Source organism: Ursus maritimus, unplaced genomic scaffold (genome assembly GCF_017311325.1).
Source record: "Ursus maritimus isolate PB19 unplaced genomic scaffold, ASM1731132v1 scaffold_4, whole genome shotgun sequence".
NCBI lineage: Eukaryota > Metazoa > Chordata > Mammalia > Carnivora > Ursidae > Ursus > Ursus maritimus.
Genome location: NW_024426552.1, coordinates 91291841 through 91308494, shown reverse-complemented (window position 1 = coordinate 91308494; position 16654 = coordinate 91291841). Strand labels below are relative to the sequence as shown.

General features: G+C 34.9%; 1 protein-coding gene across 4 annotated transcripts in view; it reads left to right on the top strand.

Annotated features, from left to right (window-relative positions):
* SKIL (SKI like proto-oncogene) overlaps positions 1 to 8472 on the top strand; it is a 29059-nt gene extending 20587 nt beyond the window's left edge. For all 4 annotated transcript variants that reach the window (XM_040621617.1, XM_040621615.1, XM_040621616.1 and 1 more), the window contains 3 exons: positions 2460 to 2701; positions 2989 to 3213; positions 4066 to 8472. In XM_040621617.1, the coding sequence (XP_040477551.1) occupies positions 2460 to 2701; positions 2989 to 3213; positions 4066 to 4224 (626 nt within the window). In that variant the 3' untranslated portion in view covers positions 4225 to 8472. The remainder of the gene's footprint in view (positions 1 to 2459; positions 2702 to 2988; positions 3214 to 4065) is intronic.
* The last annotated feature ends 8182 nt before the right edge of the window (positions 8473 to 16654 follow it).

Genomic DNA, 16654 nt, shown 5'->3' with positions numbered 1-16654 from the left:
TATTTATTCTTTGTCTTCATCGATTTGCCTATTCTGAACATACCATATAAAAGAGATCATATAATATGTGACCTTTTATTGTCTTGGATAATATTTTTTGAGTCCATGTTGTAGCACATTTTAGTACTTGTTTTTTTTTTATATGGTTTAATAATATGCTGTTATTGTATAGATATATATACCACATTTTGTTTATCCACTTGTCAGTTGGTGGACATTGAATTATGTCCACTTTTTTTTTAAAGTAGGCTCCATGCCAAACATGGGGCTTGAACTCATGACCCCAAGGTTAAGAGTCATATGCTCTACTAAGTGAGCCAGCTAGGTGTCCTGAATTGTGTCCACTTTTTGGCTGTAATGAATAATGCTGTCATAAACACTTAACGCACATGTTTTACCGTAGACATGTTTTCATTTCTCTTGGGTGTATATTAAGGAGTGAAATTATTGGGTCATGTTTACTATCTTGAGGGCCTGTCAGACTGTTTTTCAAAGCATCTGTACCATTTTCCTTTCTACCAGCAGCTTATGTGGGTTCCAATTTCTGCAGTCTTTGTCTATTGTCTCTCTTTTGATTATAGCCATCCGAATGGTTGTAAGGTGGTATCTCATGGTTTTGATTTGCAGTTCTCCATTGACTAATGATATTGAGTGCCTTTCTATGTTTTATTGGATCTATTCAAATCCTTTGCCTATTTTTTTTTTAAAGATTTTTATTTATTTATTCGACAGAGATAGAGACAGCCAGCGAGAGAGGGAACACAAGCAGGGGGAGTGGGAGAGGAAGAAGCAGGCTCATAGCAGAGGAGCCTGATGTGGGGCTCGATCCCAGAACGCCGGGATCACGCCCTGAGCCGAAGGCAGACGCTTAACCGCTGTGCCACCCAGGCGCCCTTCCTTTGCCTATTTTTAAATTGGGTTGTCTCTTTACTATTGAGTTATGAGTGTTCTTTATATATTCTGGATGGTAGACCCATATCAGATATATGATTTGCCATTTTATCAGTTGTCTTTTCATTTTATTGTTGGTGTTTTTTGAAGCACAAAAGTTTTATTTATTTTTAATTTTAATTTTTAATTTTTTTTAGGGACAGTGCGAGTGGGGTGGGGAGGGGGAGAGGGAGGAAGAGAGAGAATCTTAAGTAGGCTTCATGGTCAGCACAGAGCCTGAGGTGGGCCTCAGTCTCACAACCCTGAGATCATGATCTGAGCCAAAATCAAGAATCAGGCACTTAACCTACTGAGCCACCCAGGCACCCCAATGCACAAAAGTTTTAAATTCTGAGGAAGTTCACTTTACTTTTTCTTTGGTTGCTTATGTAGGTGTTATGTCTAAGAAACCATTGCCTAAACCAGGGTTGCAAAGATTTACATACAAGAGTTGTAGCTCTTACATTTAGTTCTCTTCATTCCATTTTAAGTTAATTTTTATATACAGTGTGATGTTCAGTCTCACTCTTTGTATGTGATTACAGCAGTCCCAACACTTGTTGAAAAGACCATTTTCTCCTGATTGAGTTATTTTGATGCCCTTGTTAAATACCAGTTGCCCATAAAAGTATGGGTTTATTTCTGGACTTAATGTTTATGCCAGTACTACACACAGCCTTGATGCCTGTAGCTTTTTAATAAAGCTTTGAAATTGGGCATTGTGAGTCCTAAAAGTTTATTATTCTTTTTCAAAATTGCTTTGGCTATTTTGGATTCCTTTCATTTTCATAAGAATTTCTGCATCAGCTTGTCAATTTCTACCACAAAGCCAGCTGGGATTTCAGTAGGAATTGCACTGAAAAAGAAGATTGATTTGGGGAGTATTTACGATCTGTCCTAGTCTATTCAGGCTGCTATAACAAAAATACCCTAGACTAGGTGGCTTACACTACAAACATTTATTTTTTACAGTTCTGGAGGCTGGGAAGTCCAAAATCAAGGCACCAGCAGATTTGTTTTCTGGTAGGGGCCTGCTTCCTGGTTCATAGAGATCTGTGTTCTCCTCAGACACATGATGGAAGTCCTCACATGGTGGAAAAGGCAGGAAAGCTCTTTGGAGTTTCTTTTATAAGGGTATAGATCCCATCATGGAGGCTCCACCTTTATGACCTAATTATCTCCCAAAGGCCCCACCTCCTAACACCATCATATGGGACATTAGAATTTCAACATATGAATTTTGGGGTCACTAACATTCAATTCATGACACCATCTTAACAATATTAAATCTTCCAATCCATGAACATGGGATGCCTTTCCATTTATTTAGGTCTTTAATTTTTTTCAATGATGTCTTGTAGTTTTCATTGTATAGGTCTTGTATTACTTTTCTTAAATTTATTCTTAACTATTTCATTATTTTTTATTTCATTTGTAAATGGAATTTTTTTTTCATTTTGTTTGTGGATTCTAGTGATATTTTTAACAGTGATATTCATTTTTTGTTACTTCATTTTTGCCTCTCAAAGATCCATCAATCTCAAATAATTCTACAAGTAAAAAGAAACCCGAGTCTACCACTTGCAGTTTCATCAGAGACACAAGCAAGGCAGGAATAGACCATGATACCGCAGCTTCATCTCCACTTCTTGTCAAAGATATCATTTGTGAGGATGATAAGGGAAAGATCATGGAAGAAGTAATGAGAACTTATGTAAAACAACAGGAAAAACTGAACACAATTTTGCAGAAGAAGCAACAACTTCAGATGGTAAAATTGTTATTTAAATGATAGTCTATTATGAAAAGATACTTTTGTGCATTCTCAAGAAGAGTCAAGAGAAATATTGTAAATGTGTTTAAGATTTAGAGTTCTACACTCATAAGCAATTTTCTTTTAAATTTTTAGAGGAAATAGTTTTTCAAGCTAATTACTTAAATATAAAACTGATGTGACAGCTGAATTTTAGATGTTCTCTGTCCTGTTTTTTCCTGTATTGAAATTTTTAGCATGATGGAATTAAAATAAAAATTGTATTGTGATTCTTTATATTACAGGAAGTTGAAATGTTGAGCAGTTCAAAAGCTATGAAGGAGCTCACTGAAGAACAGCAGAATTTGCAGAAAGAGCTTGAATCTTTGCAGAATGAACATGCTCATAGAATGGAAGAATTTTATATTGAACAGAAAGACTTAGAGAAAAAATTAGAGCAGGTAATGAAGCAAAAATGTACCTGTGATTCAAATTTAGAAAAAGACAAAGAGGCTGAATATGCAGCACAGGTAAGGATTACTCAGTTTGTATAATGTTGCCCTTTCAGTGTGGAAATTGAAGCTGTGTTACCTTTTCTATTAAAATTACTTTTTGTCAAGCTCATTTCATTGGGCAAGATTTCAAAATAGATAATTCTGTTAAACACAAGTTTATGGTAGATCATCCAACATGATTTTTTTTTAAAGATTTTATTTATTTATTTGACAGAGAGCACAAGCAGTGGGAGTAGCAGGCAGAGGGAGAAGGAGAAGCAGGCTCCCTGCTGGGCAGCGGTCCCGATGTGGGGCTCAGTCCAAGGACCCCGGGATCATGACCTGAGCCAAAGGCAGATGCTTAACAGACTGAGCCACCCAGACGCCCCCCAAGATGATTTTTTAAAAAATTTTGATTGATTTATTAAACTTTCATTAGGTTTCTGTAGTTGCTCAAATTGCTAATCTCTGGCTCTCTGAATATCAAATGTTACATTATCTTAATGTAGTAGATGGGCTTTCAAATCAACAAATTAACAGACATGAATTGTTGCCCACTATGTTCAAAAGCACTTGAGCAAAAATGAATAGTAGCTCACAACTTGGGGAAGATGAACAAATAACCCTCAAGGCTGTGTGAGAGGTATGCTAAACCGTAGGGCATAATGAAAGTGCTCTAGGTGTTAGTTCTCTTGACCCTTTTTTCCCCCTCAATTCAATGTTATGTCAAAACTGGATGAATATTATTAGATATTCAAGAGATTGTAGTATGCTCAAAATAGTTCATTTTGTAAAGAGTAATTTGAAAGTAAGTCTTTGCCATGATGTGAAGATTAAATGGAAAAACAAAACTGAATGAAAACTGATACAGTCTTTTAAATCTCACAGTTGGCGGAACTGAGACAGAGATTGGACCATGCTGAGGCTGATAGGCAAGAGCTCCAGGATGAACTTCGACAGGAACGGGAGGCAAGACAGAAGTTAGAGATGATGATAAAAGAGCTAAAGCTGCAAATTTTGAAATCATCTAAGACTGCTAAAGAATAGAAACCTTCAAAGAGATTCATCTGTGTATTCCCAACAGGGTTATTTTTGTTTGTTTATTTGCTTTGGCTATTGAATTCTGAATAACTGTCTGCATGAAGATAACTAGGCATCCTGTCCACTTGTAGATCAGAGAAAGTGAAGAGATTGATTATATATTAGTACATAAATTTTTACATTTTCCAAATGAATGAAAGTGTATGTTTCTTTGTACTTTTTTTTTTCAACCGGCTTAGAAACAGTACTATATGGTTTGAACTATTAGATAATCTGCCTATATTTGTAATGCAAATTTAGCAGTTGTATACTTTTTAAAAGCTGCATTGTGTGATAGTTGTGGTCACAGTTTTGTTACCCATATATCAGATTCAATTTTACATACAATGGTGGCTTCATATTTCAGATATATAGAGCTACTGAAGGAGTTGAATCTCCATTGTTTTCGTTAACACAGTCTCCTTTCTAAATTGATATAGTATACTCATTATTATACATAAAATGTGCTTTTATTTTGTTCATATTATAGAATGAATTTCCACCAGTTCTCTTTTTAATGTCTCTCAAGAGGCATTTTATCAAAAGAGGAATTTCATTGATGAGGTTATAGCACTCCCCATAGGCATAATGAGGAAGGATAACGTACTTTGTTATACACTGCTATTAAATACAAGAAGCAGTTGTAATTTGTTTTTTGGTTTCAATGTGGTTATATTTAGAATTTTTTTTATGCAGCAACTTCAGAAGAGGGAATAAAATGTAATAATTTTTGGACTTTTGTTGATGTTGTTAATAGAGGTGTGAAAATATTCATGTTCTTGAGAAAAACTGACACCATTGATGTACATCAGTTTGTATACAATCCATAATCCTCCTGTACAGTTTTTACATGTAGTTATGGGTCTTACTGAAATTTATATAATGGATTTGTTTTCCTTAGTGGGTTTGTTTTTCCTTAAATTGTAAATTAAACACCTTGAAGGTTATTTTGGATTTTTGTATGTTTAAGTGTTAAGTCTTATCAATATTTGCACGAATGGACCATTTTCAATTACTACGTAATATCCAAATCAGGAATTTACAGTCAACTGGTAGTGTATGGTAGGTTAATATAGAGAAGTTTAGTTACCTGCTACTAAAAGGTTTTTAGATAATTTTTAGAAGACAAAGGAATTCCTTAGATTGGGGGAGGGGCAAATCTTCTGCACTTTTTTTTGCACAGAAAAGTCTGTCATTCTTTAATGGCAAATTTCATATTCGTTAATTCTTGGCTTAAAAGATACTAGGTAAAATTCTTAGTATGCAGTTTTTAAAGGAAGTTTCCTGAAGCTACCATTAATTGACATTATTATTCCAGGAATTTTATGTTTATGTTCTCACGTAGGGTACTGTATGAAATTACTTGAGAGCTAAATTTATTTTTAAAATAAATCAGCTAGAGTTAAGGTTGTATACAATTCCCAGCGTAGACAAGAGATACTCTACTGGTATAGACCTTCAAAAATCAGTAGGTTATCATTTAGCCAGTTATTTTCGTATTTCACTTAATGGTACTTACATATCCTAGAAGAATTTTTGTACTTCTCAAAGTATAGTTTCTTTACTAGAGTGTGATGTAAATGTGTATTTTCTATTTGCCATTTAAATTTTACTATATTACCCTGCAATTTAATTTGTTGATTCTTGGTTTCCTCAAGGAGGAACAAATGTTAAAAATGATATACCCTCCTGATACCTTTTATTTAGATCTGGAGAAAGAAAAATCACAAAGACATCTTATGATAAAGTTCATTTTAGTTGTGTCACAGCTAAGCTTTTTGGGAGATAAACTCAAGCCCCTATAATTTTGTTTTTCTAATTTACTAAAAAATCTTAGTGCTTATGTTACTTAGCAAATGACAAGCTTACTTGTTTCAACCCAAAACTTCTAAAATAAATTGCTTAATCTTTGAAATATTTTATTTTAAAATTCTAAGCAGTGCTTCAACATCTTTAAATCATCATAAACTCTTAAGTTAGAATTGAGTAAAGAAATATTTTTCCTAGTCCTTCGCATTAGGAAAACTTGCCACATAAAATTGTATTGTCTTCATTTTCCAGAAGATCATTGATGTGCCATAGGTTTCTGTCTAACTTCCTTGAAAATAGAGCTTTTTAGTCAATTGTAAATATTATACTTATTCTAGTTAAAAGTAATTTTAAGTTAAACTGCACCACATAGGTTAAAAATAGAAAGATTTTGTAATACTTTAAAAGTGGCCTCTGCTGAAATATCCATATAAACTTATTCTTCTATTCTTTGCATGCTCATTTTGTGTGTTGGTTGCCAGCTTAAAGTTTGTTTTGGTGTTAGGTTTTGTGTGCCAATTTGTTAGGTAAGCAGATTTTTCCTCAGACTTTGTAATATTATTCTTTTTAGGAAAAATATAAAAATATTTACTTTAAAAAACTGCATTAAAGGAACGGCCTATCAAAAGCGTAGAGCATCTTAAGAAGGAAGAAAAGATAGAATATTAGCTTACTGGGTGATGGGTGATGTTTAATTTGGGTAACGATAGTTTCTATACTTTAATTGTTGTGAGTAAAAGGTACCAAATCTGTAAAGGTGGTAAACCTAAAACCTGCTGTCATTGCGGAAGCTCTAACCAGCTGATTTCACAAATGCAACTTGTGACACTATGGGAGGGTTTGACCGACAACATAACTTTGGCTTGTGCTTCAGTTTTGTAAAGCATATTCTTTTGCTTGAATTTCTGTGTCCATGAGAGTCAGGATGTTTTATGCTTCTTGAACTAATTTTATAGCATATTTAATGTATTACCAGTTGAGATATAAGATCATTTGTACATATCGAATTAAGAACCAGTTACTAAAGTAGGTGAAATGGACGAGTACAATGATATTTGCAGGTTATCCGTAGGTTTTAGAAGTCGTGACAGAACACCCAATTTATTTGCACCTCTGGGGGGGGGGTTCTGTTTGAAGGAAAGGAGAAAAAGGAAACTCAAGTAATACGAAACATGTTCAAGGTATTTCCCTAAAATTAATTGTCAAGCTGGTGCTGAAGGTTTTTGATCAGCTTCTAAAATTTTCTTCTCAATGACTTATGTTTTGATTGCTTTGGGGGAAATCCTCATTTTCATTTGCTCTTATGCATTTAATCCGCACGACAGGACATTAAAAATCAATACAATGAAAAGTTGTGCTCATACTGTACATCTATTTCTGTGCTTAGAACTACTTGTTAATTTTTATTGAAGCTGTCAGCAATAAGGGACACATTACTGCTGTATTATACATTGTGGGATTGAATAAACAGTTTAAATTTTTTTCTAGTATAGGATACTGAAGCATTTCCTTATTGGAAGAAATTTGGGTATTCTATATTGCATCTTGTTTAAAAGGACAGTTTTTTTTTTTGTTTTTATGTTTCATTTTATTTTTGTAGAATCTTTCCATTTTAGATGGCTTCGAAAACTGTAATGCGATCTGGAGCTTGTTTCTTTAGTAATAGAATTAAATGTCTTATATAGTGCTACTGTTTTGAATTAGAAAGTGATCAAATGTAAAAACTGAAATTTAAAAATTAAGCCCAGAAAACAAAATAGTATATTAAGTTAGTTGAATGTAAAAAGAAATTTATAAGATTTTTTTCTTCAATATAGATACCTCACTTGAAAATAAAGCACAGCATACTTAAAGTAGTTCTAGTAAAAAAAGTCCTGCTAAAAGAATTGCTGAATCTAGGACAACTTTGGGGGAATTATAGTTTGGGAGAAATAAAATAGACTTGCTTTTAACCATCCTGTTAGAAGTATTTGCTTATCCTGATAATTTTAAGCCAACACAGTAGTCTTAAATTATTTCTGAATTTCTAACCTGTGAAGGCAGTGAGTATCTGTTCTGCAACTCTTGAAACAGGTTGTTGACTACATTGACCATAATTCAATTTAAAATTTTGCCAATGATGTACAGTTTTATGGTTAAAATTGCTGTGGTTGGTTGCATCACATGACACACAAAACTGTCCTCTACCTCACGTGAAATAAATATTTTATATGGTTTTACTATAAACAAGACTCATCTATCTGGTCACTTAGTTTACAAATTTTGAATTATATTTATTGAAACATGACATACTGTGCTCTCAGCTTATACCTCAATCGTATTTTGTGCTGTTTTCCATTTTCATGCCTTGTAAATAACTTGTATAGATTGTGGATTAAATTCAGAATAAAAACTTTTAATGCCAACGAAACTGATTGAAGCCCTTTTAGTATCCTGTGTGAGCTCAACTTTCTTGTCCCTTAAGAATGACATTTTCTCCTTTTGTTCCTTTAAAGTCTATTAGTCATTATACACTAAATGATTAGCTTGAGAAATCTTTTTTTAAATTACAAAATATAAAATTTTATGCAATATTTCAGGTATAAAACATACCAGTGTTTTGTGATTATTTTCTTTCATGACATATGGTCTTGCTTTCACTTCTTTCCCTTTACTCTGATACACCCACCTCTGGTATTATTTATTACAGCGTAACAAATTACTCCCAAATTTAGCTGCTTAAAATAACATATCTCACACAGTATCTATCTGAGGGTCAGAAACCCAAAAGCAGGTTAGCTGAGAGTGATGGCTCAGGATGGCTCTTAAAAGTATGCAGTTATGTTATTTAGGGCTGAAGTCATATGGAATCTTGACAGCTGGAGGATCCGCTTTCCAGTTCATTCACGTGGCTGTTGACAGGTGCTCACTTCCCTCCTCTATGGACCTATCCATGGAGCTGTCCACAATATGGTAGATGGCTTCCCCCAAATGAATGATCCAAAAGAGAGGAAGAATGATGCCAGTTTCTTTTGTTACTTAGACTCTTACGTGAGTCACAAGCCCATATGCAGTTGGAGGATATTACACAAGGGTATGGAATACAGGGAGGAAGGGATTATTGAGGGCTATCCTAGAGTCTGATTACCATATCCTCCCAATTTTTTTATGGCAAAATATACATAATATAAAAATCATTTTAATTATTTTTAAGAGTAATTCAGTAGCATTAACTACATTCACAATGTTCAACCATCACCATTATATTCAGAACTTTTTCATTATCCAAGACAAATTCTGTACCTGTTAAATAATAACTCCCTTTTCCCACCACTCCCAGCTCTTGATACCCTCTATTCTATATTCTGTTTCTGTGATAATTTACCTATTGTCAGTATCTTGTATAAGTGGAATCATAAAACGCTTGTCCTTTTGTGTCTGACTTCCTTCATTCCTTCACTTAGCAAAATGTTTTCAAGATACATCTGTGTTGTAGCATGTGTTGGAATTTCCTTTTATGAATGAATATTTTATGAGTAAGTATATGTGTATATATATACGTGCATTCATCTGATGATGGAGATTTGGGTTTCCACATTTTAGCCATTGTGAATAATGCTGCTATGAACATTGGCTTACAAGTATGTGATTAAGTCCCTGCTTTTGAGCCTTTTGGGTATACACCCAGAAATGGAATTGCTGGATCATTGAATAATTCTACATTAAACTTTGTGAGGAACCACCAAACTTTTTCCCAGCAGCTGCATCATTTTGCATTCCTACCAGTAATGCACAAGGGTTTCTAATTTTTTCATAGCCTCACCAACACTTGTCATTTTCCATTTTATTAATAATAGCCATCCAAATGGATGTGAAGTGTTATTTCACTGTGGTTTTATTTGCATTTCCCTAGTGGCTTAGATGTTAAGCATCTTTTCATGTATTTATTGGCCATTTGTATATCTTTGGAGAAATGTCCACTTAGGTGCTTTGTTCATTTTTGAAATTGGATCATTTATTTTTGTTGTTGAGCTCTAGGAGTTCTTTATATATTCTGGATATTAATCTTTTATCAGATATATGATTTGCAAATATTTTCTCCCATTCTGTAGGTGATCTTTTCACTTTTAATGTCCTTTGATGCACAAAAGTTTTAAATTTTGATGAAGTCCAGTTTACCTATTTTTTCTTTTGTTGTCTGTGCTTTTGGTATCCTACCCAAAATCCAAAAATCATTGCCAAATCCAGTGTCATGAAGCTTTCCCCCTAGCTTTTCTTCTAAGAATTTTATATTTCTTAGCTCTTAAATTTTAGATCTTTGATCCACTTTGAGTTACTTTTGTAAATGATGTAAGGTAAGGGGTCCAAATTCTTTTTTTTTTCTTTTTCTTTTTGCATGAGTATTCAGTACCCAGCACCATCTGTTGCAAACTCTTCCTGTTGAATGGTTTTGACACCTTTGTCCAAAATCACTAACCATATATGAGAAAGTTTCTCTCTGGGCTCTCTGTTTTATTCCATTGGTCTATGTATCTCTCCTTATGCCAGTACCACACTGTTTTGATTAGTATAGCTTTGTAGCAAATTTTGAAATGAGGAAGCGTGAGTCTCCCATATTTGTTCTTTTTCAAGATTGTTTGGGCTATTTGGTGTCCCTTGATATTCCGTGTGAATTTTATTTTATTTTAAAGATTTTATTTATTTATTAGACAGAGATAGAGACAGCCAGCGAGAGAGGGAACACAAGCAGGGGGAATGGGAGAGGAAGAAGCAGGCTCCCAGCGGAGGAGCCTGACGTGGGGCTCGATCCCAGAACGCTGGGATCACGCCCTGAGCCAAAGGCAGACGCTTAACCGCTGTGCCACCCAGGCGCCCCCGTGTGAATTTTAGGATGGGTTTTTCTATTTTTACAAAAACGCCATTGGAATTTTGATAGGGATTTCACCGAGTCTGGATCACTTTGGATGGTATTGTCATCTTAACAATATTAGGTCTTCCAGTCTATGACCATGGAATAGCTTTGCATTTATTTATGTCTTTAATTTCAACAATACTTTGTAGTTTTCAATGTACAAGACTTTCCCCTCAGATTTATTCTTATATAGTTGGTTCCTTTTGATGCATTGTAAATGGGATTTTCTTAATTTCCGTTCAGATTGTTCAGTGTGTAGAAAATGCAGTTAGTTTTTGTGTGTTGATTTTGTACCCTGCAACTTTGCTGAATTTATTTATTAACTCTAACAATTTTATAGCGCGTGGAATTTTTAGGGTTTTCTACATGTAAGATCATATCATACAAACAGATAATTTTACTTCTTCCTTTTTAATTTGGATGATTTTATTTCTTTTTCTTTCCTAATCGCTCTAGCTAGAACCTCCAATACTATGCTGAATAGAAGTAGTGAAAGCAGGAATCCTTGTTTGGTTCTTGATCTTAGAGGAAAAGTTTTCAGTCTTTCACCATTGTGTATGATGTCAGCTGTGGATTTTTCTTTTCCTTTTTTTTTTTTAGTTGTGGATTTTTCAGATATGGCCTACTTATCATGTTGAAGAAATTCCATCTATATCTAGGTTATTGAATGTTTTTATAATGACAAGGTGTTGAATTTTGTCAAATGCTTTTTCTTTCTTTCTTTCTTTCTTTCTTTCTTTCTTTCTTTCTTTCTTTCTTTCTTTCTTTCTTCTTTCTTTCTTTCTTTCTTTCTTTTTTAAAGATTTTATTTATTTATTTGACAGAGACAGCCAGCGAGAGAGGGAACACAAGCAGGGGGAGTGGGAGAGGAAGAAGCAGGCTCATAGCGGAGGAGCCTGATGTGGGGCTCGATCCCAGGACTCCGGGATCATGCCCTGAGCCGAAGGCAGATGCCCAACGACTGAGCCACCCAGGCGCCCCTGTCAAATGCTTTTTCTGCAGCACTAGAGATGATCACGTGTTTTTTTTCCCCCCATCTATTACTGTGATGTATTACACTGCTTGGTTTTTGTACTACGTTGAACTATCTTTTGCATTCCAAGAGTAAATCCCATTGCTCATGGTGAATAATCCTTTTAATATGCTGTTTGTTTGTTTATTTATTTGAAATATACTTGACATACAACATGTAAATTTAAGGTGTACACCATGTTAATTTGATGCATTTGTATATTTTTCAGTTTGCTAGGATTTTGTTGAGGGTTTTGCATCAATACTCATAAAAGATATTGGCCTGTAGTTTTGTTTTGTTTTGTTTTTTCTGTAATGTCTTTGGTCCTGATATTAGGATAATCCTGGCTTTATAGAATATTAGGAAGTGTTCTCTGTGCTTTGAATTTTTGGAAGAGTTTGAGAAAGACTGGTGTTAATTCTTCTTTCCATGTTTTGTAGAACTCACCAGTGAAGCCCTGGGCCTTTATTTGTTGGGAGGTTTTGAATTAGTGATTTAATCTCCTTACTAGTTATAGGTTTATTCAAATTTTCTATTTTTTCATGAGTTGTTTTTAGGTAGATTGTGTGTTTCTAGGAATTTGTCCTTTTCATCTAGGTTATCTTTTTTGATGGCATATAGTTGTTCATAGTATTCTTTTAAAATCCTTTATGTTTTTGTCAAATAAGTAGAAATGTTCCTATTTTCACTTCTGATTTTAGGAGTTTGAGTTGTCTTTCTCCTTAGCCATCTAGCTAAAGGTTTGTCAATTTTGTTGATCTTTTCGAAGAACCAACTTTTGATTTTGATTTTCTCTATTTATTTCCACTCTGATCTTTATTATTTCCTTCTACTAGCTTTGAATTTAGTTTGCTCTTCTTTTTTTAGTTCCTCGTGATTTATAGTTTGGTTATTGATTTTAGATCTTTCTGTTTAATGGATGTTTTTATAGCTATAAATTTCTATCTTAGAATAGAAATTTAATTAGCATCCCGTAAGTTCTGGTATGTAGTGTTGTGTTTTTATTTTCATTTGTCTCAAGGTATTTTCTAATTTCCCTTGTGATTTCTTCTTTGACTCCTTGTTTGTACGTTTGCTTTTTTAGAGAGAGAGAGAGAGAACATGAGTGGGGTGAGGGGAGGGAGAGATAGAGACAGAATCCTAAGCAGGCTATATTCTTAGTGTAGAGCCCATCATGGGGCTCGATCCAACAACTCTGAGATCAGACCTGAGCCAAAATCAAAAGTTGGTTACTTAACCAACTGAACCACCCAGGCACCCCCTTCTTGGTTGTTTAAGATTGAGTTGTTCAGTTTCCTTTGTATATTTTCCTGTTTTTCTTCTGTTATTGATTTGTAGTTTCATTCCACTGTGATTAGAAAAGATACTTTGTATGATTTCAATCTTTTTAAATTTATTAAGACTTGTTTTATGGCTTAACATATGTTCTGTCATGGAAATTCCATATGTACTTGAAAAGAATGTGTACACTCATGTTATTGCGTGGAATGTTCTGTATATATCTCTTAGGTCTATTTGGTTTATTGTGTTGTTCAAGTCCTTTATATCCTTATTGATTTTCTGTCTGGTTATTTCATCCATTATTGAAAGCAGGGTATTAAAGGCTCCAACTATCATTGTAGAACTATTTCTCCCTTCAATTCTGTCAATGTTTGCTTCATGTATTTTGGACACTGTTGTTTAGTGCATATATGTTTACAATTCTTATATCATCTTGATGAATTGACTCATATCAATATATAATATCCTTTGTTTCTTGTAACAGCTTTTGATTTAAAGTCTGTTTCATCTGATATTAGCATGGTTACCCCAGCTCACTTTTGGTTACTGTTTGCACAGAATACAGGCATTCCTTGTTTTATTGCACCTTGCTTTATTGCATTTCACAGATACTGCATTTTTTATAAATGGAAGGTTTGTGACAACCCTACATCAAGCAAGTCTACTGGTGCTATTTTTCTAACATTCGATCACTTTGTGTCTCTGTGTCACATTTTGGTAATTCTTGCAATATTTCAAACTTTTTCATTATTATTATATTTGTTGTAGGGACATGTGATCAGTGATTATGGCTCACTGAAAGCTCAGATTATGATTAGCATTTTTTAGCAATGAAGTGGTTTTTTTTTTTTTAAGATTTTTTTTATGGGAGAGAGAGAGAGCACATGAGCAGGGGGAGGGGCAGAGGGAGAGTGAGAGGTAGGTTCCCTGCTGAGCAGGGAGCCCAGCAAGGGGCTCAATGCCAGGACTCTGGGATCATGACCTGAGCTGAAGATAGATGCTTAACTGACTGAGCCACCCAGGCACCCCTGAAGTGTTTTTAAATTAAAGTTTGCATGTTGTTTTCCCCAGACATAATGCAATTGCATACTTAATTGACTGTAGTACAGTGTAAACATAACTTTTATATGCATTGGGAAACCAACAAATTCATTTGACTCACTTTATTGTGATATTTGCTTCATTGGGGTGATCTGGAAATGAACCCACATATCTCTGAGGTATTCTTGTATCTTTTCCCATCCTTGCACTTTCATCTTTGTGTATTTAAACTGTCTTGTACACAGCAGAGTTGGATCTTAAAAAAGAATCCATTCTGCCAATCTCAGTCTTTTAATTAGAGTTTAATCCATTTACACTGAAAGTAATTACTGATAAAAAAGGCCTTACTATCACCATTTTGCTGTTTGCTTTCGTCTTTCTCTTTTTTTTTTTATTTGCTATTTGCTGTAAGTCCTATGGCTTTTTTTTTTTTGTCCCTTATTTCCTCCATTACTGCCTTAATTTGTGTTTAGCTGAGTTTTTTTGTAATGACATATTTTGATTCCCTTTTCATTTTCTTTTGTATATATTCTATAAACATTTTCTTTGTGGTTACCACGAGGCTTATGTTTAACATCCTAAACTTGTAACAATCTAATTTGAATTGATACCAACTTAACTTCAATTGCAGGTAAAACCTCTGCTCCTATGCCACTACATTCCCCCACTTTATTTATTTATTTATTTATTTATTTATTTATTTATTTATATTTATTTATTTATTTATTTATTTATTTATTTATTTGACAGAGAGACAGCCAGCGAGAGAGGGAACACAAGCAGGGGGAGTGGGAGAGGAAGAAGCAGGCTCCCAGCAGAGGAGCCTGATGCGGGGCTCGATCCTAGGACTCTGGGATCACGCCCTGAGCTGAAGGCAGATGCTTAATGACTGAGCCACCGAGGTGCCCCTCCCCCACTTTATTATTATTGATGTTACAAATTGCATCTTTGTATATTGTGTGCTTAATAACATAGATTTATTATTTTTTAATGCAATTGTTTTTTAAATCATGTGGCACTAAGAGTGTAACCACAAACCAAAATTACAATAATACTGGCTATTATATTTGTCCAGGTATTCACCTTTATTGGAGATCTTTATTTCTTAAAGCTTCAAGTTACCATTGAGTATCCTTTTGTTTCAATCTGAAGGATTCTTTCCAGTATTTCTTGTAGGACAGGTCTAGTGGCAATGAACTTCCTCAGTTTTTGTTTATCTGGGAATGTCTTAATTTCTCCCTCATTGTGGGAGGACAGTTTTGCCAAATGTAAATTTCTTGGTTGACTTTTCCGCACTATTTTGCAAAGACTATTCCTTCTTGTGTGTGGTCACCGAAGTACCTGTTCCTTTAGTTCATCTTCAGCTAATGTTTTGAAAGATTTCCTTGCATGCCAGGAGCTAAACAGACAACACAACAACAAAAGCTCACAAAAAATATAAATAGAGGAATGTAAAAGCGAACAGAGAAGTACAACTATCTCTCCCAGTCTTTGCAGCTTGCCTCTGTTGGAGCACTCCTTCAGCATCAGTTATGCTTACACTCATCCTAGGACTCAGCCCAAAGTGAAAGTTTAAGGCCTTCTGGGGTCTTTTCTGGGTATGCCTCTTGCCTGGCACGTGTGTGGCTTTCTAAATTCCCTCACATACAGATCTGCTTTTGAATGTTCTAATTTCTCAAGGAATCTCATCCTAGCTTCTCCTTCAGTCCTTAGACAGTCTGTTGATCATCTCGACCTTGTTCTCTCTTGTCCCAGGCAGTCCACCTTGCATTGTTTATAACAGTCCCCACTGCTTTTTCCACTTAAGTTCTGAGTTAGGCAAACTGAAGATGAGAATCTTGTCAAGTAGTTCAAGACAAGTCAGAGCAGATGTACACAATGATTTTCACTTTTTAAAAGACTGTTATTTATTTATTTGGGAAAGAGCGTACAAGTGGGCAGAGGGGCAGAGGGAGAGAGAGAAATGGACCGCTGAGCAGGGAGCCCAGTGTGGATCTTGATCCCAGGACCCTGGGATCATGGCCTGAGCTGAAGGCAGACACTTAACTGACTGAGCCAACCAGACGCCCAGATGTACACAATGATTTTCGAATAAGGTTTGCTGTGCTCCCTCTTGTGCAAGGGAGGGATCTGGAAACTGGGCTGGTGCTTCAAGATCAAGACTGCTGCTACACTGGGGAGGGGAGGAAAAAGGGCAAACTAAACATCCCTAAACATTCCTACCGTTTTAGAAGATGGGTTTTTTTGATTGTATGTTTGTTTGGTTGCTATAAACCTTTGAGTATTTTCCAGAGCACTGACAAAGTTCATCCTGCCAGTTGCTTTTCTTATTTTTTCATGTTTGCTTAGAGCTTCCAGATTCA